General features: G+C 38.0%; 1 protein-coding gene across 3 annotated transcripts in view; it reads right to left on the bottom strand.

The window, feature by feature from the left end:
• CCDC6 (coiled-coil domain containing 6) overlaps window positions 1–23,598 on the bottom strand; it is a 47,836-nt gene that overhangs the window by 8,466 nt on the left and 15,772 nt on the right. For all 3 annotated transcript variants that reach the window (NM_001031221.2, XM_046942840.1, XM_046942841.1), the window contains exons 2-7: window positions 21,365–21,514; window positions 15,633–15,761; window positions 10,649–10,752; window positions 9,672–9,832; window positions 6,442–6,598; window positions 3,158–3,258 (exon numbers count right to left, since the gene is read on the bottom strand). In NM_001031221.2, the coding sequence (NP_001026392.2) occupies window positions 3,158–3,258; window positions 6,442–6,598; window positions 9,672–9,832; window positions 10,649–10,752; window positions 15,633–15,761; window positions 21,365–21,514 (802 nt within the window). The remainder of the gene's footprint in view (window positions 1–3,157; window positions 3,259–6,441; window positions 6,599–9,671; window positions 9,833–10,648; window positions 10,753–15,632; window positions 15,762–21,364; window positions 21,515–23,598) is intronic.

The following is a 23,598-nucleotide window of genomic DNA, read 5'->3' as shown; positions in this document are numbered from 1 at the left end:
TTTGGAGCGGTGAAGTTAAAATACTATGGGATGATCTTCCACACTTAGAACTAACATCTAAAATTAGAATGTGTTTTATCTGTGTTAAAGAGACTATAATATTCAGAAGCGCAGATATCTAATTCTTCCTTCACAACACTTCCTTTCTGTAAACCCTAGTTTATAAAAATGCAGAGTACTTGTATAGCAAACCAGAGAGAGAAGAAATAGTAGCATCTAATTGCACAAAACTCAGACTTGGAAGTGTTCTGATCATTTTGAATATTTCTCAAAACAGCAAACTTTCAAAAAACTTTTGGCTCACTCTCATCTTCTGGAAAAAAATATCAGTAGGATAGCAGACAACCCTTTTCTCAGCTGCTCAGTATTAGAAACTAGAAACTGCTTTAGAACACCTCACTGGATTTAGCAGTTTTCACACTACATCAACGCAATCAAGTGTAAATAAAGATACACACTCTCATCACTAAGGTTTTGTCCTTAACTGCATATAGCTGCTTTTGTGCCTGTGCTTGATGAGATAACATTTCAGAAAAACAAAAACAAACAACAAAAAAGCTTCAGATCACTAATAAAGCTATACAAGAAAACATACGATACTACCCTTGCTTCTTTCTATTCCAAGTTTGATTCTACTTCGTTATCAATGTGCATCTGGTGCAAACTGTGAACAAATCCGTCACATTAGAGTAGCTAAACAATACAGATAACAAATCAATCACATTTTTGACTACGTAATCTAATTGTCTGCACAGCACAAGTTTTAAAACTAACACGTCAAGTCATCTTTGCAGTATAACAATTTTTGACTCCTCTGGGATAAATTAGCTTCAAAAGCTTTAGAAATGCAAATCTCCGTGGCAAAGCAGTGATAACAGCAGTGCATGTACATGCAAGGTAGCTCATCCACAGCTCTGCATCCTAAAATATCTATCTAGCCTGTCTGCAGAAGGAAAGCATACAACGCTTTAACTACACCAAATACTATTCAGTAACTACAGCAACCATTCCCCAACGGCCTAAGAGTAGCAATACATTTACAGTCTCAGTTTCATGCAGCGTGCTATAAACTTCAGCATACTGCTTAAAGAAGTCCTCAAAAGCAGCATCTCAAGCCACACAAGCACGAAAGGCTTCAAGAATCAGGAGCCAGAATCTGACCCATTAAACCTGACTCACTACCACATACATTTATACCATTTTTAACTGGTTTCAAATTATGTCTCCAAAAATTCAAGCAAATCATTTATTTAAAAAACACAACATGCCAGGTCATATAATTACTTGATATAAAATGCTTATCGTATTTCCTATGCTGATACTTTTTGCAGTCTTACTGCTTTACTCTCAAAAACAAATTGTTTTCATGAATTACTACTTTCATACATACCAGACAACTGTGTGAAATTCCCTACTGATCTCATTAGCTCTCTAGCAAACTGCTGGTTTTGTTTTTCCGAAGTCTAAAACTTTCCAGCTGTGGACATTAATTTATCAGATGTGAAGAAGAGCAATATAGCTGCCTGTACAGAAGTGCTCAGCTGGAATACCTTCTGTACAACCACTAAAAAAATATTGTGAGCTCTGTTGGAAATGATCATTTCAGCTCTTTTTAATGCTATTTTTAACTCCATTTCAGACTGCACTGCAGCAACCCCTGCCTGTAGAAATAATTCCCTCAAGAATGCAGTACTGTGCCTCCCATGAGCAGAGGCAAGTTGACCCAACAGCCCACAGCAAGCAAAGAACCTGCCACAGTCCCAATGCAGAAACAACGAACCAAAAGAGTACTCCTGCTCTGAAACATCAGCATCTGAATTGCATGCATTTCTAGGAAATCTAGCACTTAAGCTTAGAGTAAATTGCCAGAGAATTTTCACCACGCATACTTTTTATTTTCATTGTAACACTGTGTAGACTGCAGATGCACTGTGTAAATAAGTATGAGGTTATTATGAAGCCTGCACAGATACATGTCCAAAGCAGTTGCTCCAGAACAGTTTTTAGTATGGCTGTATCAATGTACACATCACAGTTAGAGGCAAAGGATAAGAAGGCATATATCTTCTCTGTGGCAGTATATCTAGTAAAACATTAAAAGCCAAATGATCTGGCTCATCTCTTAAAAAAATCTCTTAAAAAACCTAAGCTATCACAGTCATAAGCCAGTGCCAGAAAAATACACGCTTGCTCTTTTACCCACATAAAGATGAAAACTGTTTTGAGTCTTTCTGAAAGACTGAAGTCGATCTTGAAAACTAAAGAGTTTAAACACACTAGTTATGTTCTAGCAGACCTATGTAATCAAATGTCTAAATCCTACTTCGTAGAATAAATCAATACTAAGCACATCTCCTTTGCTCTTACTGTAGGACTCTGTCTGACAGGTTCTAAAGGTGAACTCTGTAAAGAGGAGCATGCAGGATTCACTTCAGTAAATACAAGTGAATTGGTGATTGTCACCTAACATCTATGGTCAACAATTTAAAACAAATATTCAGTGGCATTTTTAATGAATTTTATATGAGTCAACACAAATACACTTCCTCTGCCTTAAAAATATGATCGGTAATTAAGAATTCAATCATCTAAGGTCAGATGTAATCCATTCAGGTGCCTTTGAAACTCCGAAGACTATATAATCCATTTATTATAGTCAGAAAAGGTTAGTTTGCCTTTGATACATAAGGTGCTATGGACAGAAATCCTTGATTTTATTGTTATTGTTTTAAAACATAAATTGGCAGCAGTGACAAAGCCATTTCTCTACTGAAGAGAAATGAAAATGAACTTATTTCCAGCATGTCAAGATTAGACTTCTACAAGACGTTTTGACTCAAAGCACAGTAGCAGTCTCACTTCTAGTCTGTCAGGAGAATCACGTTATCTACTGAAATGAAAGCAATGCAGCTATGGGGAAGGCAGGGGAGGTAAGGAGAAGTTAAAACGATAGCTACTTAGCTGACCTCTAATAATTTGATCACGGCATAAAACAGAACCATTCAAAACACGTGCTGCAGTAGAAGAAATCTAAGGCAAATCTATTATTACATTTACAATGCACTTTTTCCCCAGACTAGCTTTGAAAGGCTATTGACCTAGGGCACATTACTATGTGATGCATACAACAATTTTAGAAACTGGGTAAAATATTTACCAGGTGATATAGGTCTGCTAGAACTTGGTGAGGGTGTATAAGGGATAGGACTGGACACAGTGCGAGGTCTTAATCCTTGTGCAGACATCTCATTAAAATATCTAACAAAAAAAGGCAAAGAATAATTAGATTAAACCTTTTAACATGTGCCACACTTTAAATGTTTCACTGCGCATTTTCAATTCCCATAAGAGTCACATGAGATCAGTGTAGGACCACCAGTCACCTTTAGGAAGCCATGACAGGAACACTTCATTGCTGAACATTCAAATACTGGCTTAGCTATCGATGGAAACAGATGGACTTACAGTCATTTGCAGTTAAACTGTACAAGTTGTGCACAATTGGAATAATATGTATTAAGGTCAGGGGTTTATACCACATCAGTCCATTTGACCTACGCTACAGTCTTGCATTTTACAATTACATCTTAGAATTTCTACACTGAACTCAATACTTTGTCTCACAGGAATGCATCTACTGCCAGAAAGACATTGAAGCATTAATTTTTAATCACAAAAAAAGGGAGAAAAGCCATTCAAGTATTGACAGTTGGTTACAAGAGCTGGTCGATCTCATAGTCCTGCTTCCTATTTGAATACATCTAGTCTCAACATTAAGCCTTCTGCTCATCGTGTCTTTTGCCATAGGAAAAGAGAGCTATTTTGAAGGCAGCACTTTCACCTGCTAGATTGTGTAGGTTGTGTAGCAAGATGCCTCCCACACTTCATTTTGATCAAATAAACAGGGGGCATTTAATTCCACCTGTAACTATTTTAGTGGCTATTTTATTTGTACTTTAACACTTGCTCCTAGTTCCACTCACTGTTTCTTTCTCAGAAGCCATTTTATGTATTTTTTTCCATAGCACTATGATGTTAGCTTTTAGGTTTATGTCATGGCCAAACCAGCCAGTAAACCATTGACCGTTTACTTGCTTATGTTTTCTGCCTGCAGATTTTTCAATCACTGGCTGCAAATCAACGCCCTCAGATTAACAGCACAGCTACCTGTGTTTCTTTACCGGACTCCGCAAAGCAGCAGGTGTAGTTAGCTACCTAAATACCCTTTTCCATCTACCATTGTGCTGCTCAGAAATTCTTAGCTACTACACTTACTTTCAGATCAAAGAAAAAACCAAACAAAAATATTATAAAATATTCCTAGTCGATGGAACTCAGTGAGTGCTTTGAGCTCTGTATGCCAGTTCTTAATGAATCTGATAAATGCTTTGACACTGCATTTAATTAATTTTTAACCAAAATACTCAGTCACCAAACCACAACACCTAACAGAGGCAGTGGATTGTAGCAATGCTGAATTTGGATTAAACTTGGGTAGATAAAGTAATTATGGTGGCTGCCATTAAGAACAACTGCTGGCAAATTAGGGCTTTACTTAAATACCAGTTTCCCAAAGAGATGTCAGTGGCAGTACTGGCAAAATTGAACTAACTAGGTTACTTCTATAACATACAATAACTTGTAATGCAGACAATATGCGTATTACAGCAAGGCAGTGGTCTCTGTGATTCAATCTTATTCGAGACAAATACAATTTTTTTGAAGTCTTCCTAGTCACCTAGACCATATCAAATGGAATAACTACACATCATTTGCATGCTTCTTGGGTTTAGAAATCTCCATCTTATTTTCTTCAGTAATAGGGAAAAGATAAAGCTACTGCTGTCAAGTTGAGAAAATTTTGGGAGAATTATGCGTTTTTAATCCAGTAAAGCATCTTCACCTACTCCATCCACAAAAAATCCAACAACAAGTATTATCCATTAGCAATGCAACTGAAAAATCTGGATAACTGACCTGGCACCATGATCATTTTTAGGAAAACAAAGTAAGCTGACAAATTTACAACTATAAGTCATTACTGCATGTTCTACAGTTTTTCTCTATGCAGTTCTCTTCTAAGACTAACCATGCTAACACCTGCTAAGTGCTTCGTATTACTTACAATGCGAACACCTGTTTTGGAGTGATTCTCCAATGTTTTTGCAGTACCAAAAAGAAAAAAAACCCAACATGACAATGAAATCTCTTATTTAATTATTTTCTCCATTTTTACTACTATCACTGTCTGGAAAAGGTAGGAAAAAATAGGATCTGCCACATTTTTAGATGAATATTGATAATTAGTATAAATAGAGATTCTGACTAGTTTTATTGTAACGTAAGCATTGGCTGAAAAGGTCAGGCTATTAAAATTAGATTTGAACAGCAGAATCCAATGAGTCTTAACTAATTTACTAATCTACACAGTATTAACTACATCATAATACTAGATTCTACCGCAATAAACATCAGTTGCCTAATATTTCATTAAAATGAAAACATTGCCTTGAATTTTAAGGGCACTCCTTGAAGCAAAGTATCTGATGCTCTCTTTTCTGGTAGATTATGTCTCACAACAAAAATACTGATGATACAAGAAGCATCATCTCAGTATCTGGAGAACACATCACAGGGTGAGGGTGGGTTTATTTTGCTTTGGCTTTTTTTTTTTTTTTTTTTAAGTCTATAAATCCCAAGTAATGTAAAACTGGAACAAAACAATGAGCATTTGAGAAGAAATAAGACAACACCTCCTTCGAAATATAACACTGTCATAAAACTATCATGTAAAAAAAAAACCACTAAGAGGCATTATATAAAACCACGATAAAAAAAATCCAGACTATCTGTAAGGACAGTGCAAGCAGTGCATTTTGCAGTAGAGTAAAAACAAAATAACCAAAAAAAAACCATCAAGCGTGTTATGTCTTGGACTTCAAGAACAACCCATCAGCTCTGGAAATGCTTCCTCTCTCTAAGGCTTTATAGATTACTCCCTTAGATTAGGCAGAATGGATCCTATTTTCTGCAAAAGAGAAGTTCACCACAAGTAGGAATATTGTACCTACCTCAAAGAACTCATTACAGTCACCAAGTTGGGGGAAAAATAAAGGCACCATGATTTAATCATCCTCAAGCTCGACCACACAGGTGTATTTATGTCGATATACATTATCAAAACCCTAAATAATCCTTAGAAGTAACTTTTTCAATCCTCACTGTTATAATTAGTCCAATTTTACACAAGTTTGACATAATTCTACCAAAGATATTGACGCACCATGCTGAAATTTGATACATACGTGAAGAAACATATGTGTATGTTATTTCTGTGAGTACTCATTCTGCAGTACTAAGAAAAAGCCTAAAACACAACACACATAATTATTGATTAACAAGCTCAATGCCAACATACCTGGATAGCTAAAAGATACACACCTTTCATCATCCATTTCCAAGCTGGATTCACTTTCTGACAGTTGCCTGCAGAGTGCTTCCCTACGCTCCATTTCCCTCTGTAATTTTCTTTGAAGCCTCAAGTTTTCTTCCCTCATATGTCGCTCCTCTTCTAAATACTGTGCCATCTTCTCCGAATCTGAAATTCAGAATTCTGTTAAAATTTGATTAAAATTCCATTTTGCAGACAGGAATTTTACCCCAGTCCTTAAAGAAGGAAGGTGTAGAAAACGTTCAGAGTGGATCATCGAGATACTCATCCATAAGTCATTACTTCTAAGGCTAATTTGTAACAGTAGCTACTAAAACAAGGTGCTGTCTGACTGCAATTTTACAAGCAAGGGTAAAAAGCTAAAAAAGTTTCAAGTATTTACTTAAATAAATTTGAAAAGCAACCAAAAAAGTCATGAAGAAAATGAAGCAGTACACTGATTGCTGCTCCATTCAAGTAATGCTAATGCACTTCTACAAGAATTTTATCGAAGAAATAATTTAAGGTATATTTCAAGGGAAGGAGCACAAAACAAGTTCTGTAACACAAAATAACCCAACTTCAATTAAATTGCTATCTTAAAAATAGCCCATAGCATGCTTTCAATTGGATGTCATTGTAGATTGGCCAGCAGGACATCTACCAATATCAAAAGCCAGCCAGTGATTTACTCTCTAAATCAAAAGGTAACCTGAGTTTGAAATTCTAAAGAGTTCATCAAACATCACTTAAAAAGTAATTTAACACATCATTTAAGTGATTAAATTACATCAAGGAAAGCCTTGCAGCATATTGATACATTATGTCAATAAAATAGAACTTATTGTAAGTGTAATGCATTTTGTGAGGTATCCTAATATTTGATCAAGTATACAGTGAATTCCTTGTTATTAAAAAAAAGTGATCCATTACTCTGTGATCATTTCTTTATGCTGCAGTCCAAAGAATATTCCTGTTTCAGAAAGCTATCAACTGTCCACAATTCTCCTCTTTTCTGTGGAAATACAACTTCTAAATGTAACAGCATCACTTATTTGTAGCTGTTATTATACCAAAATAGTTCCTAAACTGGAAGTGTTTCAGGAAAATGCAATATAATAACACAATAACAATTTTCTAAGTAGACTTCACTAAGTACTCATGTATAATAGTAAGGGTTCTGAAGCAGCCACATACTGCAAGCATCAAAGTTCCTCCAAAAAAAAAAAGTCCTTTTCAGTTTAACCTTCTGTTTGCAGGCAGTCCATAAAGCAGTAAATCCACAACTTTCATCAGTATTGCTATACATACTGTCGCTTTATTTAAGCTGTTCACAACAGAAAAGAGTGTTTCTGAACCTAAAACTCACTTTCCACGAGAATTCGACCTCAACTGCTTCAAAATCTTTACTCTAAATCACAGTATTTCAAAAAGAAATTACCCAGAAATAATAAAGAATGCATGAAATGAGATTAATTATGCCAGATTTGTACAATGATGGTAAATCTAAGGCCTTGCTCTCATTCTGAGGTTCACAAAGTGAAGGCTACAGCACAGAACTGCCAAGTACAAAGATTAGCAGCCCTTATCTTCTTTTAACAGAGACAAATTATGAATGCCACCAATGTGTGTACAAGGTCTCTGCACAAGAGCACTCTGCCACCTACTCTGCCTGTAAGGAAAGCCCCTGGTGAGCTATTGGGGAAGTAGTGCAGTCAGTCTGTCATGGCCAGCACCGCTGAGGGGAGTACTGCTTGCTTCCTGCTCTCCCACATCTTCCTGACCACGTGGCTAGGTACCTCCTTATCTAGCAGCTCAAGTACACCACTACTGACTGAAAAATACACAAAAGACAAAAAGGTGGAGCTGACAAACCGCAGATAGGAATTTTAATTGCAGGACAAAGGGATGATGGAATGGCCTTGCAGACCACAAGAAGACAGAAGCCATCTTCCTTCCACCCTAAAACACGCACTCAGGCCCCTTCTTCCTCCCCAAGAGGGGCAGCAAAGAAGCAGGCCAGGTTCCACCATGCTTCCCAGGACAGGAACAGACAAGACTCCTACACAATTGCTTATTCTGTTCACATTCAAAGTAATCTTATTTAAGCACGAATGAAGAAAGATTATTTGTTTTGCAGTATTGTGAAGTCAAATCAGCTGCTTGAGCAATCAATCTTAAGCAAAGCTACAGTTACCTGAAGATAACTGTAACCAATAAATGCAATTCCTATATACAACTCAACTTCAGTTTGCTAGCTGTTAATTCTTTTGAGTAACTTCTAACTTATATCTAGACTCTTACAATGTAATTCTTAGGTATGTATTAAAGTACACCCCTCCATCACAAGAGGGGTGGCCAGCAGGGACAGGGAGGTGTTGTCCCTCTCTACTCTGCCCACGTGAGGCCCCATCTGGAGTACTGCATCCAGGTCTGAGGCCCCCAGTATAAGGACAGGGAGCTGTTGGAGAGGGTCCAGAGAAAGGCCACTAAGATGATTAGAGGGCTATCCCTTCCTATGAAGACAGGCTAAGGAAGCTGGACTTGTTCAGCCTGTAGAAGAGAAGGCAGTGGGGTGACCTCATTGCAGCCTTCCAGTACCTAAAGGGAGCCTACGAACAGAAGGGGAGTCTACTCTTTGAAAGGGTAGATAATAGCAGGACAAGGGAAAATGGTTTTAAGTTGAAGGAGGGAAGATCTAGGTTGGATGTCAGGGGGAAGTTCTTTACTATGAGAGTGGTGAGGTGCTGGAACAGGCTGCCCAGAGAGGCTGTGGATGTCCTGTCCCTGGAGGTGTTCAAGGCCAGGTTGGATGGGGCCCTGGGCAGCCTGGTCTAGCATTAAATATGGAGGTTGGTGGCCCTGCCTGTGGCGGGGGGGTTGGAGATTCATGATCCTTGAGGTCCCTTCCATCCCAAGCCAGTCTATGATTCTATGAAAGTGTTGAAATACTTCTAAAAGACTCTGGAAAAAAAAAAAAAACAATGACAAAAAACATTTTTTGTAGCTCAAATATGTTCAGGAACTATTCAGTGATTCTTCCCCATTCTAATAACGCTAAAAACAAACAGACCAAACTGCTGTATAAATACACTAACAAGTTATAATATTGCAATCATTACACTATTTTACACTGAACTTGTCCCATTTTTCCACTTATATCTTAAATTACAACACACCATTTTAGATAAAAATCTTCTATTACATCCTTAACAAGATTTGCAGCAAATTGTTTACTCACGCTGTAACTGTGCAGCCCTCAGTTGTTTCTTTAACCTCTCCACTTCATTCTTTAAGAATCTGATATGTCTCATCATATTTTCCGGGGAATCTATCTCCATTGATATGTCTCTGGGTGACGGTGGAGCAGATACTGGCTGGTCTAATTTCTCCTGCAAAATTCTGAATAGAAAATAGCTTAAACTTTACCTTCAGCTTTAGTGAAAAGAAAACCCTTTAAATTCCTCAGAAAGTATGCACAAGGATTTTGACAGGTAACTGAGATTCATCAAATACAAGTATCTATTTGTTTGGGAGAACCTTAGGAGGATTTATAATGCTTTCTTCTGTAATTTAGAACTTTACAAGTTAAGATTTTTTTGTCCAAGTACAGATAGACTTCTTAGAATACTCAGACGTTGTCACTGCCAAACATTTATGCAATATAGTTTGGGAAAAACAAGTCACAGACCACATACAGTTCCTCTGTTTCATACACAAAATAAGATTATTCCCCAAAATAATCCCAAGTAAAGTCACTTAATCTGAGTTTTTACATACATGTTCTTAGAGGAAGAACAAACACAAAAGTGAGAAAAGGAGTATGGTGAAACAGCCTTTTCTGCATTGTGCTCTTGGAAACAAGCACTTGGAACACATTTATGCTTCAATGAATAGTTCCTGACTTCCCACATTATTTTCTTCAGGCCACAGACAGAAGGCTAATTCTAAACCAAGATATCTTAAGCATATCAGTCGTTGAAAAAATCCAGTAAATTCCTTCTTTCCCAGGTCAATTTTTATACTGCCTCATTTCATCTAGTTTAGGCACTCGCACATGTGGTAACATGTAAACAAAGACCTGTACAACTGTGTTAAACTCTAGGTTTCCATAGATCAGATAGTGCTTGCATGACAGAGAAGAACATACTTAAATCAGAAGGTTAAGTATTAAATGATACATCTCCTACAATAACAAATAAATTGAACAAGACAAACCGTTTTTCTGCTTCGAGCTTGTCCATCCTCTTCCAGAGACGATTCACTAGTGCTTCTTGTTCTTGTTCCAAAGTATTTTCAAGGTCAATCTTCTCACGTCTTAGCTGCAGAGGAAAGCAATCAATTAAAATGATGGGAATATAAATATTTGCAACAAATTGTCATTAGTAATGACTACTGTCTTACAAGAAAGACAAAGCAGTTCCCCAAGATTCTCTCAGATGCCAAGAAGGCAAAGAAGAGAAAAAGGAAGGGAAAAATACTAGTCACAGAGATAAGTGTGAAAAGCTCAAGGGATTCAGCGTTGCAGAGTTGACACCCTCTTAACAGAAGTTTTTTCCAAACACAACTTGTTGCTTCTGCCCAACAAAGAACAGCTTGAACCTGGACACATGGTCACTGTTGCCATGACAAGCCTGTTCAGATAGCTCCTACGCCATGGGTCTCTGAAGTTCAAACAGAACTTACTCTTCCACTGCATAAACATTTATTACTTTGAAACTTCACAATTCATGAAAAAATCTTGTCTTAGTAGTATTTTAGCACAAACACTGTGCAACTATTAATAAGGATACAGTAGGATACCAAGAGCCAATCTTATCCAGTAACACTAGCAGCTGAACTGTGGGAGATAGCAGTAACAAAACCAATGTGACAATCAGCATCTTTATGAAAATACTATGGAGGTACTTCACCCACCCAAGCTGTAGTTAACACTTGCTATCTTCTGAACAGGCAGAAAAGCCCACGCTGCAAAATGGAAAGACTGAAAACACGTTAAATGATTTTCTTGCATCCTTATTGCATCAGTATGGCTGAGGTGGTATTACAGCATCTAAATCCATAAGGGCTACTATGTTCTAACCACTTAATTAATATTGCGATAACCAAGCAGAATTTATACTCATGCACTTAATGCAACAGTAATGGTTTAATGAGCACACAATTATCTTTTTCAACATCTAGGGCAATTACATACCACAAGTAAAAACATATTCATTTTGATGAGTAATAGGAAAAACAATAAGAAAAAAAAGGCTTAGTCAACCTTCTCGTGTCTGCACTTCTGGATGTACATTAATAATCGAGGGAAATTAGACTTCAGTAACACAGCAGTCAGGAGTAATATGCTTCAGTCTCACATGAGAGATGAAAATTTGTACCCTGCTACGTGCACACCTCATACCAGAATGGTACGAAGGCAAAGTGCTCAGCCCCGGAGAGACATGGCACTCTGCCTTAGGACACAGCTCAATAACCATCTGGTCAGTGCCTGGGCTGGCTGAGTTCAGAAGGAAGAAAGTAAACAAAACACAAATTGACAAACCATGCTCCTGTATTAGCAGCATGCAGATCTTCGTTACATCAGATAACTATCTGTATAACCACGTGGTGAAGGTTTGACTTCAAATGACTCATCTGCAGCAGTGGTTTTTGCATCACTTCAGTGCAGTATCATTTAGACTCATCTGCTCTGACCCTTCATTGTCTTTTTACAACTACATGATTAATTGTGCACCAACAAGACATACAGATGAAAATAAATCTATTTCATTTAACGGTAGGAAAAAGAGCACACTTGGAGGCAAAGTGAATTATTTATAACCTCTGATTTGAAAAAATCTAAGATGACACTCGGTGTTATAGCAGCCATCACCAAGGCAGCAGTTCGTTAATTAGGCAACTGCATATAGTTGAGCACATACAATGAGAAGGTCAAATCATCAGGGATAACAGATAAATGAACCAGGAACGTATTGCAACCTGAGGCTGACAGATGTCGTCTGATGAAACGTCAAAAAAGCTGGGCTGTGAAAGAGATCTAAAACTCCACTTTTCTAGTAGTGTCAGACTACACAGCAAAGAAGAATCCTCCTTTGTTAATCTTGAGTGACTTCTCAGTTCCTACCAGTGTCAGGATATTAAAGCTTTAAGGATTTCAACCTACAGAAGCCACTGCAGCATGCTGAGCAGAGCTGTGAATTCACAGAGACAGTAGGTATGTTTGTTATGTAATAGGTATTCCAGGTGTACTTTGAAATGAAGCCTAGCTCTAGTCCATGAGATTCTTTGGAATTTGATTGTATTTTGAATGAGATTGAGAAGGACCGGATCATATCTCAAGACAAAACCAGCAGCTCTGTCAATACTAGTGCCATCTTAAAGGGGTATCAAGCATCATTTAATTTTTATCATCACAGGAGGGAAGTGAAAAAGCATTGCTTATTGTTCTGGACCTTAATCTTCCCTTCAGAGGAAGAGAAAAATCCCTTTTAAGGTTTCTCACCATCCAATTATGTTTTTACTTATCTCTGGCACTTACTTTACTTCAAACAGAACTAAAATAGACATTGTCTGTATTCCTGGATTATTGTTTCTTCAGTCTCTCAGCAAACTTACTAACAAGCACAACTGTTTCTTCCTAAAATGTTGGACATCTTATAAATCAATGAAAGCTGTGTACATTCTCCGCCTAGTCCCACTGTCCCAAATTCCACATATTGGCTTCTCATCTGTTGTTTCCCATTTGTATCTCTTTTCTGTTCCCCACGAAAATCTTTCCAGGAAATTTTACATTTCATGATCTTCTCCTTTTAAAGACACAGACACAGGAGATGATTACTGGCAGCTTAGTTCTTATTTCTCATCTCCTAGCTGCATTCAGTTACCCACTGTACTGTGTGAAATAGCAAAGCAGTTAAAAAGGGTAACAGCAAAACACAAACTTGACCTCTGTAGAACAAAACTGGCAGCTACTGTATTTCCTATCAAATCACTGAACTAGAACAGAAAAGCCTTACTGTTCCTTTTAGCTAAAACATTCAGTTAAGAAAATAGTCCCGTGTTGCAAACTTCTTCATGGCCAGGCTCCAGAGAATTCTGTGCTGCCTCAAGCTGACTCAAGGCAATTACGCTGGGTCACATTTGAAAACTAAGAAACTAGTTTTTTAAATTAGGATTAACATTCTACATAACCATCACTGCTACAAGCCAGCTACTTATCATGCCATAAGCTGGTCGGTTGAGAGAGAGCAAATGAAGAAGGAACCAAAGCATAGCTAATTCACATTCCATATTTTAAGAGAAGTAATGAGTGGACAACCAATTTCGTTACAACTGTCTGATCACTGGTTACAGTGATAGATCTAGTGAAGGTGAAGTTGCAAGTAATACAGTTCTAGAACATTATGTTCAAAGCACTCCTGAAATACTTGTTCCAAGTCCTGTTTAACAGCGCTCTTGTTGAAGATGTGTGGCAGTCTCCCTTCTTTTATTTTCTATGTGTACAATAAAGGGAAAATTGCTCTGCTCACAATTTTTGGTTGCTTCCTTCAAAATAAAACACGTGTCGCAAGAAAGCATAAAGTTCAAAGTAAATGAGGTCTTTTTTTCTATCTTACTATAAGGTATGTTTTGGATGACATTTAAAAACACATGGAAATTCAAAGTAAGACTGGAAGCCTACTAGAACACCTTCATAATCAAAGTAAGCTTTCAAGGTCAGATATTTGAGAGAAAGACCTGATAACACCAAGATACAAGCAATTCACTTGTTAAGCTTTCACACTTTTTTAAAAGATATCTACTGTTGATATTCCAACATAGCAAAAAGTTCCAAATGTTATCATTTCACATCTGTGTGCCCAGCACAATGACCCAAAAATAAATACCACTGAGATTCCAGCTGTGATTCATCCCAGTATTTCAAAGGCTAAACCAGCTTAATGCCCCATCCCTGGAGGCATTCAAGGCAAGGCTGGATGTGGCTCTGGGCAGCCTGGTCTAGTGGCTGGTGACCCTGCACACAGCAGGAGGGTTGAAACCTTTTCAACCCCGGCCATTCTGTGATTCTGTGAAACTAAGTTTGGAGTTTGCAGCTTGATTTGCAATGTTTGCATTCACTTCAGTTTTGATTATGTGGCCATCACCACCACCTTGTGGCTAAGAGAGTTAGTTCAGTCTCATTAATTTACATGCAGGTTCAGGGTTTGCTAGCAACTACACCTTCCTACCATTATACACTTGTTTCATAGATCTCTTTGCACAGAATGTTATCAGAACAATTGAGAAAACTCATTTCATCATTAAGATAGCTATTAATTAACTAGTCTATAATGCCAAATGAAAAATGAAAGTAAAAAAAAAAAACTACTAACATTTCAAATGATCAGTAGAATAAGACTCACATGCCTGAGAATAGCCAGTGAAGTCTCACAAATAACATACAATATTTTACACAAAATTACCGGAGTTTCACAAGTTAGAAAAACTGAAGTTCTTTAACAAGCGTGCATTTTTTCATCAGTGTGTTCTTCGGTCAAAAAGATTCCTACTAATGTCATTCAGATGCTTTGATGCACGTGCTTAAAATTCAACATAGGAGCAGACTGAATTTCCAGTGGAAACAAGATGGAAACTAGTGGAGTTTTCACCTGTAATCTATCTCTAGGGTGAAAGGGAGTTGAACATAGTTTAATCTCAAATCTTTGTGAGTTTACACACAGCTGACATTTGAGTACTGAGCTACCCAAGCTACCACAAAAAGGTGACCCACAGCACAACTAGACCACATATATGTGGTTTACTACCACACTTAACTGCTAATAGAAGAGGCAGTCCTTCTCAATGGTTGCACGATAGTGCAAGTTGACCAACAGCAACAAGAAGCATAACTTACAAAAAACAGTAAATTACTTTTGCAAAATAGTTACAGCTTATCCAGCAGACATTAAGGTCTGCATTAAGGGCACTAACAGCTATAAAGGCCATGGGGAAAAAAAAACACAACAAATTTTACTAAAAATTTCTGTTAATAATTTATTGCTTTGACTGCAAGAAACTCCCTTTTTTTAGTATACGTATATTTGATATTGCCCAGTTTCCTAAAGATTTAAAAAGTCAAATCTAATACAAAATAAGAAGATATTTTTTGAATCCCTTCCCGTTGTTTTACAGCCATACAACTCCAAAAGGAAGGCATTACCTGTTCCAGGGTGAGCTGTTTCGAAATCGTATCATTTTCCAGTTTTTTAATCTTCTTCATCAGTTTATTCACTTGAAATTCCTGTTCCTGCTCTAGATGCTGCTCCAGCTCAGCTTTCTCATGCTGTAGCTAAAAATTCAGGACAAATGAAATATTTTGAACACACAGAAACATGAAACATTATGCAACATTTATAGGTTTATTTACATGTTGAGTCCTATTGAACATTAAATTCTCTACTGACAATTCTGCTGAGAAGACTTCATAATGCACAACCCACCCAGCAGCCTTTAGCAAAGGAGCATTTTAAACTGTTTAAGATGGAAGTAAGCTACATTTCTAAATAGCTAATAAAGACAAATCAAAATAGACACGTTATATACAGCGTATAAAACCATTACACACATTTCAGAAGGCAATATATCAATGTTCACAAAGGCATTAATTTTAATCTAAATGCATCATCTCGAGTACCTGAGACATAAAATGCAGGCCTTAGCATGTCTTCCTTAGCAGCTGAAACTTTAAAATTCATGAAAGTCGTAATACTGAAAATACTGTGTAATAATAAAAAAAACTTGTATTCCTATGACAGCAAGAATCAAAAGAATTTGATGACAAAGATGTTGTTATTACAAAGCCATGTTACTGGTTTTCTTAATACTTATGAGCATTTTTTTGTCCATGTAATAGTTTCAAAGAAAATAAAGAAATCTTTACTCTAAAAGACAGAAAAAAAGACCTCTGAAAGGCAGAAATAAATAACCACAAATTATGGTATGGAATAGAGTCACTTCTAGTATTAAATGTCAAAATCAGAATGGAATCCTGAGAAAAGGATTCAAGCCTTCCTACAGATAAGAGTGACTGTCACCACGACATGAGTGCACGACATGACTTACTGGGAAGTAAATGTCACAAAAAGACAGTGGTGGAATTACACCGTGCTCTGACCATACAACAGAAATTGGAGGCACTTTTTCACTTGCTTACTTTCTATGCCAGTTCTTCTGAGTAAGACAATGGTTTGAATGGTAACATGACAACAGATATCTGCAGCACTTTGTGAGAAACATACCTAATATTCATGGACACAAGTCAAGAATGCTATACTTCCACAATGAGGAAAAATAATTTTCTAACAAGCTAAATTTCATTAGTTCATTAATTCAACTCCTTTTGCTGCTAAACTGAAGGCAAAATGATCTGTGAGGTACAGACTGGCAGAAGATTTAGATCAGAAATCCTAGTGTGGAGAGAGCACTAGACTAACAGGAACTGTTTGCAACACACAAAGGAATTTGGAGTTCACCTGGATTTTCAGGGCTTCACAGTATTTTAATATGTGAAAAATTAAACTGTAGTAAAGAATAAGCATTTCAAATAAATGAGTTCACTCCTTTTTTTTCCCCCCAAACCTCTGGAGCACATGGAAATTCCCATGCACTTGAGGAAGCCAGCTGGACTCGTGTGATAGTGACTGAGCTTATCATGGCCATTCTTAATTGAATGGTTAGGAAATCTTGTTAAATTGTCTGGTCAGAAGCAAAGCCATTTCCTTTTTGTGTGAGAAAACGCAAGGCTGCTAAGAAAGATTTTCATTAGAACAAACAGTTGCATTTAGAGTTTTATATCAATATACTGGTTTTGTTTTTGAGAATCAAAAGTTTGACGTTTCTTACTTCAGCAATGGAGTTAAACTTGGCTGGAATTAACACTTTCAATATGAACAGGACAGTTCATTATTCTTTCAGTTTTACAATTTTCTAAGTCCCTCTCCTCCCTCAGCCCCTCCAGCAGCCCCAGTTTAAGACTGAAGACAGCCAAAGCACACATGGAACAGGCAGTGTGCAGAAGTCCACCTAGCACCAGGTGCTTGTGCCTGCATCTATCTTCAATTTGCACAATAAAAGCCTAGACACTTTTTTTTCACCTAGCTACAAATTAAAACCAAAGTCAGTTGCTGCAATCAGCTTATATTTAGTTAGCTGAATAAACTGTGCAAAAAGGCACATTGCCAAAATCTCAGCCTCGAGCCAGATGCTGCTAAGATGAAGTGTGAGGTTAGGGACTGCGAGCATTAGCAGGCACTCCAGTGAGCCGGGCTGCTGGTATGGCCCTATGAAGGTACCTGAAACTAACCTAACAAGTACTACTTCTAGATCTCACGTCCTGCATATAGATGCAGTTATATTATTTAGAACAAACTGAGTTGCAATAGCACAGTGTTGCCTGTTAAATCATTCTTTTTTTAAAGTTTGTGTGGAATTTGTGTCACGTGGAAACTGATAAGGCTTACTTGTTGGATCCTTGTAGCCGCTGTGTAGCATCTATTAAACCTTACCTTGGGAGTATGAACTGCAGCCAGAGGACCACTCTAGCTGAGCAGAAGGCTAATAAGTCAAGTTAGAAGAGATCTACTACAGCAACATTTTCTATTCTGATTTAATCATAAATACACCAGGAAATGAAATGAGTATTATGCAGAGTAGGAAGAAAACAGTGATAGCCCTCTCTCAAATCACATCTCAGTGACCGCTCACACTTGGGTAAAATCCTCCTTCCCTTTCACTGCCTTTGATCAGAAAACAAAATGAACCACCACAAACCCACAAATGCTGAAACCCTAAGACTGAAACACAGCATTGCCAACAATGAGACAGTATCCAATGGTAACACATGCATAAAGCCCTTACTTAGGAAAAGAAGTATTTTCAAACTTCTACATTGTAAGTAATTATAGTAACAATTGTTTCCATAAACACCTATAACTGCTAGCTGAGGAGAAGCAAAATACGTGTTAGATTGAATCACCTTCACAATGTCCTTCTTACAGACCTTGATATGCCTGTGAAAGCTGTAGGAGAGATACTGTGGGCATTTACACAAGATCAAAAATGGACTTAGGTTAACAGAGACAGCAAATACTTTGAAGTGAGAAGTAGGGCTTTAAACAGAAAGCTTAGCAGCAACGAGAGTGCATGCATTAGTCCAGGTAAGTCATAAACAACTACAGTAATATTCTATTCTCTCTACAAAGATAATTCCTGATACAACATAGGATGACATCTGCCGCAATTCCTTACTGTACTGCCTTGTGTCCTTTGAAAAATGGATGAAGTTCCCTTTTCAAATGAACCCCAACAAACAAATATCCACTTATCCCTCAGACTACAACCCTGAATGCTGTCCTGAACACTTCCTTTTTACTGTGTCAGCCCTCAAAAGCTGTCCAATTCCTCCTCCGTTGCATGCTGAAAATCCTTTCCATTAACAAACTTGCACCACCAGCGTGCCTCCTCTTTACATCCAGATGCACATCAAATCCATGATAGATGAGTTTACTCTGATAATTCAGCGCTTTTATTTATTTGCATCCCCAGGCTGATGTGTGGCATATGGAGAGCAGGAAGGAAAATACCTTATGTCAAAAGACTCTCAATTTTTGAAAGCATTGTCAAGAATCAGACTTTCACAGGGTACCTTTCATTATAGCTTCCCAATTACTTAATTCACTCTCAATTCAGCTATTATCCTTGGAAGTCACAGCATTTTCATTTCAAGGACAGCTACTCAGAGAAATTTGCACTTTCAAAAATAAAAGATATGGAAAAATCTGTATTCGGTTTTGAAAAGGGCTGCTAGACAACGTGCAGAATAATGGACTTCATAAATTAAAGCAATATTAAAAATCAATTACTCTTTTGAGCAGCCTTTTCACAACAGATGTGATTTTCAAGATTTATTTCCTTAAATCTCAAAGCTACAACTCAACAACCCATGCGCACAGCTGCAGGAATAGATTCTCCATCAAAACACTTGTAGTGGTACTCTGCCAAACATTACTGCCATTCTCCAGTGATTAGGAAATGACGGCTCTACAAAAATAATTGTGCCACACTTTCCAGAGATGCAGCCTGGTAAATGACAATAAGGAGTAAACACATGGGGAAGTATAGTGGATTTCTATAGGGCTTATTAAAACTTCCTAAGGAACGAGTGTGATGAATAGCTTTTGTTTACTCCAAAATATCTATTAAGATGGATGTACAGATGTCCTCCCTCATCTCTGCTGCACTTCATTTAGAAAATCAAAAATTGTAATAATCCAAGGAAAATTAACAGGCAAAAGAATACAATTACCTATCGGGCTTGTAAAGTCAGTAAAAGCTAAGGCCACACAGTTACAAACAGCTAACATCCAGCATTGATACGACAACAGAAAGCCTGGCCACAGACAGACAGTAGCATTTTATTGAAAACCCTGTCATGCAGAATCAGTCTGGCATGCAGCGAATGTTTCAAATTTACTTTCTTAGAACAACACTAAAAACCTGATACAGCAGTGTTTTACAGCAGCAGCACACATCATGCTGATCTGGGAAATCCACGTTAGGCTATTAGTGAGGAGCACTGCAGCTCGTGCTCTGGCAGACAGCTTTCACATTTAAAGCATGTTAGCATTCTGGGAGCTTGGTCCCAATGCTGCTCTGAATGCCATGCGTAAGCCCCTCCAACTATGAAAAACAAAGGACTAAAAAAAACCTGCTACTGCATGCAAAGTCACTGTACATGTTCACAACCCTTCAGCCAAATCAAGTGTAATTCATGCTTTTACTTTTAAAGCCTTACTTTGCTTAATACAATATAACAGCATGGCCCCAGGTAACCTGGTTCTGTAACCAATTTCTACATGCCCTTTCAATCAAGCAACACTGTTCAATATAGCATTTCTTTCTTTAGTAGAAAGCTTTTTTGATAGTATGTACATCTTCAATGAGAAAAGAACACTAGATAACTTTTTTTTTTTTAATGTTGACTTTGAAAGCAAATGTCTTACTCAGAAATGTTCTCATCAGTCCTCAACCAGAGTAATGGGAAACAGTATGTATTAGATTAAGGATATCTAACTTGATGCTTAACATACTATGTGATATTAGGCACTAAACTAAGTCTCAGGAGCGTTCAGTATGTTGGGGGCTCAGATAGATGGGATTAGCTCTAATGTTGTTTAGAAACAATACGTTTCTGAACTGCAGGGCTACACAATCACATGAGAAGAGCCACAGTGGATCACACGTAGCTTAGTGACCCATCTTCCTCAGAGGCCAAAACCAGATACTGCACGCCTATCAGAACAGGGCAAACGTACAGAACTTCCCACAGATACTCACCCACTCTCCACAAATTAGCACCATGGGTAATCAAAAGGCATTTTTCTGCCACAAATCGTTCCAGCATCTCTAACTATTTTACTTTCAGCACCAAACAAGTATTAGAGTCTTAATTCTAGAGAAGCAATTGTTTTGTTAGAAGTATGGCTAAACTTACGGTCTCCTGGCAACCTTCAAGCATCACTGCACAGTTCTGTATGTAAAGTTCAATATTCAGAACTTGCTGAAATATCATATAGTCCAGAAAAAAAAAGCATCTGTCTCACTTACTTTTACAATTAACTGTCTTGTAAGTTATATCTACTGCTTTTATCTCTATAAACTTTTAAGTTCTCAATGTGCATGTCAAGATGCAAATTCCACAATAACATACTTAAAAAAAAAAATCCACCGAAAGCCAACCCTCCCTCACTGCACTTCTTGTACTTTGCTTTTATCAGATGTCTGCTTTACTACAGCTATGACCTGACCACATCTCTGACCGCCCTCACACCAGCAAGAGCAAAAACTCAACCACCGTTTGGCCCTGAGAGGAACACCAGAAAAGGAACCACTCACCTGCATCAGTTTTCTCGAGAGCTCATTTGTGAGAAATTCCTCTTCCTTTTCATAGTTTACTGCAAGTGTTTCTTTTTCTTTCTGCAGAGCCTGAATCTTCTTAAACAGCGTGTTACTGATGAATTCTTCCTCCTGCTCTGCCCTTGCTTGCTGTGAAATAAAGACAAAGTTTTAAGAAAAGAAAGGAAGCAAGTTTCCACATTAAAAACTACAATTATTCTGTTTGTCGTAAGATTCCTTTCTTCCACCCTTCATCTTAAAGCTTGTCCATCCATCCTGGAGAACAGTGAGACAAATGTAAGCCCTGTTACCTCTTCCAGCACAACAAAATCATTGTTCCTTTTTTGTTCCCCATCTTTTAACTTTGGAAACTACACAGATGGTTTAAAATGGCTCCCCCCAACCAAATGCACGAACTCCCCAGCCTCTTGAAGTTTATAAAAACACTACTGATTCAGAGATAACCACTTTTACCTTCTCTATTCCTAAAAACAAACAAGCAAAATACTGCAGCCACCTCTCTAAATGTTCTCCATTAAGAACCGAGGCACAGACGTGAGGCTGCCTCATTCAACATTGTGCCAACTTGCCAGATCCCTTCAGCTGCAGCACTGCTCTCAGGGAGGCACACAGTGTTTGTTCTCTCCTGCAGGTAGGCCTCTGGTGACAGCGACAGGGCCCAAGGGAATGGCATGGAGCTGTGTCAGGGGAGGGACGGGTGGGGGTTAGAGGAAGGTTCTGCACCAGAGGGCGGTGGGCATGGAACAGGTTTGGATTCTGAATGGTCCCACGGGGGGCCAGGAGTTGGGCTGCTCCAAAGAAAGACAGTCCAAGAGCAGCTGCCTCCCCCCCCTTGCATTCTCTGCTATTCAGGTATTTCTAGTTTTCTTATGTACACTTAAGAAACTTCATAAACAGAATACAGAAGTTATCTTTTGGAAGTCTACTCTAGAAAACTGGAAAGGGCATCTCATATGGGCAAATGACAGCCCACAGCTACAGACGGGTAAAGCCAACTCCGAATTACACAAGCAAAGCACAGTTAGCCCAGAAAAACAGAATGACAAACACAGAATTCCCAAGCCATAACCTTCAACAAATGAGACCGCATAGTGTTGAGGAGTTTTTTCTGTCCCTACAATAAAATCCATATCACATGAACTGCAGATTTGTCATTTGGCCTGAGTTTAATAAAATTATACCAGCTCGTAGCTTGTGATGCATACAGATTTGCTTAGTTTTATTTCAGCAAAATTTGATTGTGGAAACTTTAAGTAGTAGGATCCAGAAGTTTAACCGTTTAACTTTCATAACGTTCTGCCCCAAATGTGGCAGAATGATCATCTCTTTATACATAACTGCACAGTGTAAAGTGCTTACAGGATTTCATTATGTCAGTGATCTTTTAACTGGAATGATGCATTCCCTAGTAGTCGAAGAGGCAATTACTTAAGCAGAGATACCTTTCATGCCTACAAGAAAAGCTACTTACAAAGCATAACTGTCTTTAAAGGTGGTGGAATAAAAGGGACAACCATAAATATCCCCAGATCTCCAGTACCATAAAACCTAAAGCAGTGGTTTGGAAACTTTTCAGCTGAGTCCTCCTCACTTCTAGTCTTTCTCTTCACATCCTTACCAGTGCCTTCTCACATCTTCACTGCTTTTGTGCCACAGCCCTTACACACTACCTGCTCCCAGCTCCCCTCTCCCTTGGCACAAGCCCAAGATGAGGAAAAAGACAACAATAAGGAAAGAAAAGACTGTGCCCTTGGCACAGTTTATTAGATGAGGTCCTGCACAGCACCTTCTCTCTAATGTCAGTGTACCTCACTGGCAGAGAACCGCTCTTCCTGCATGTTCTTTATGGGTTATTACTGGCCACATCACAACAATATAAAGATGCCCAAAAGCTCTAAAGAAATGCTAAACTGTCAGCTGACATCTCAGAATGTTACAACACGAGGAATCTGACTAACATCCTAATAACATCATTATCCCTTTATAAGTGTAGCTTTACTTTGAGCTACTAACAATCTTATGCCTTCACAGAAATGTCAGAACAGAGTGAACAATTCAAACTGTAAAGGTTCATTGTCCTCAAACTGTTAAAATGCATGTGTTCTCTTCCAAAGTCATCCTCTCCTTTGTCTTCATGGCACAGATTTCTACTGGCAGCTTTTCGATGGTTCAAAGACAGTAAAAGGCAGGAAGGCAAACCAAGTATACATAGA

The sequence above is a fragment of the Gallus gallus genome, chromosome 6 (assembly GCF_016699485.2).
Source record: "Gallus gallus isolate bGalGal1 chromosome 6, bGalGal1.mat.broiler.GRCg7b, whole genome shotgun sequence".
Taxonomy (NCBI): Eukaryota; Metazoa; Chordata; class Aves; order Galliformes; family Phasianidae; genus Gallus; species Gallus gallus.
Note: the sequence above shows the minus strand (reverse complement) of the source record. Positions and strands in the feature narration are given on the sequence as shown.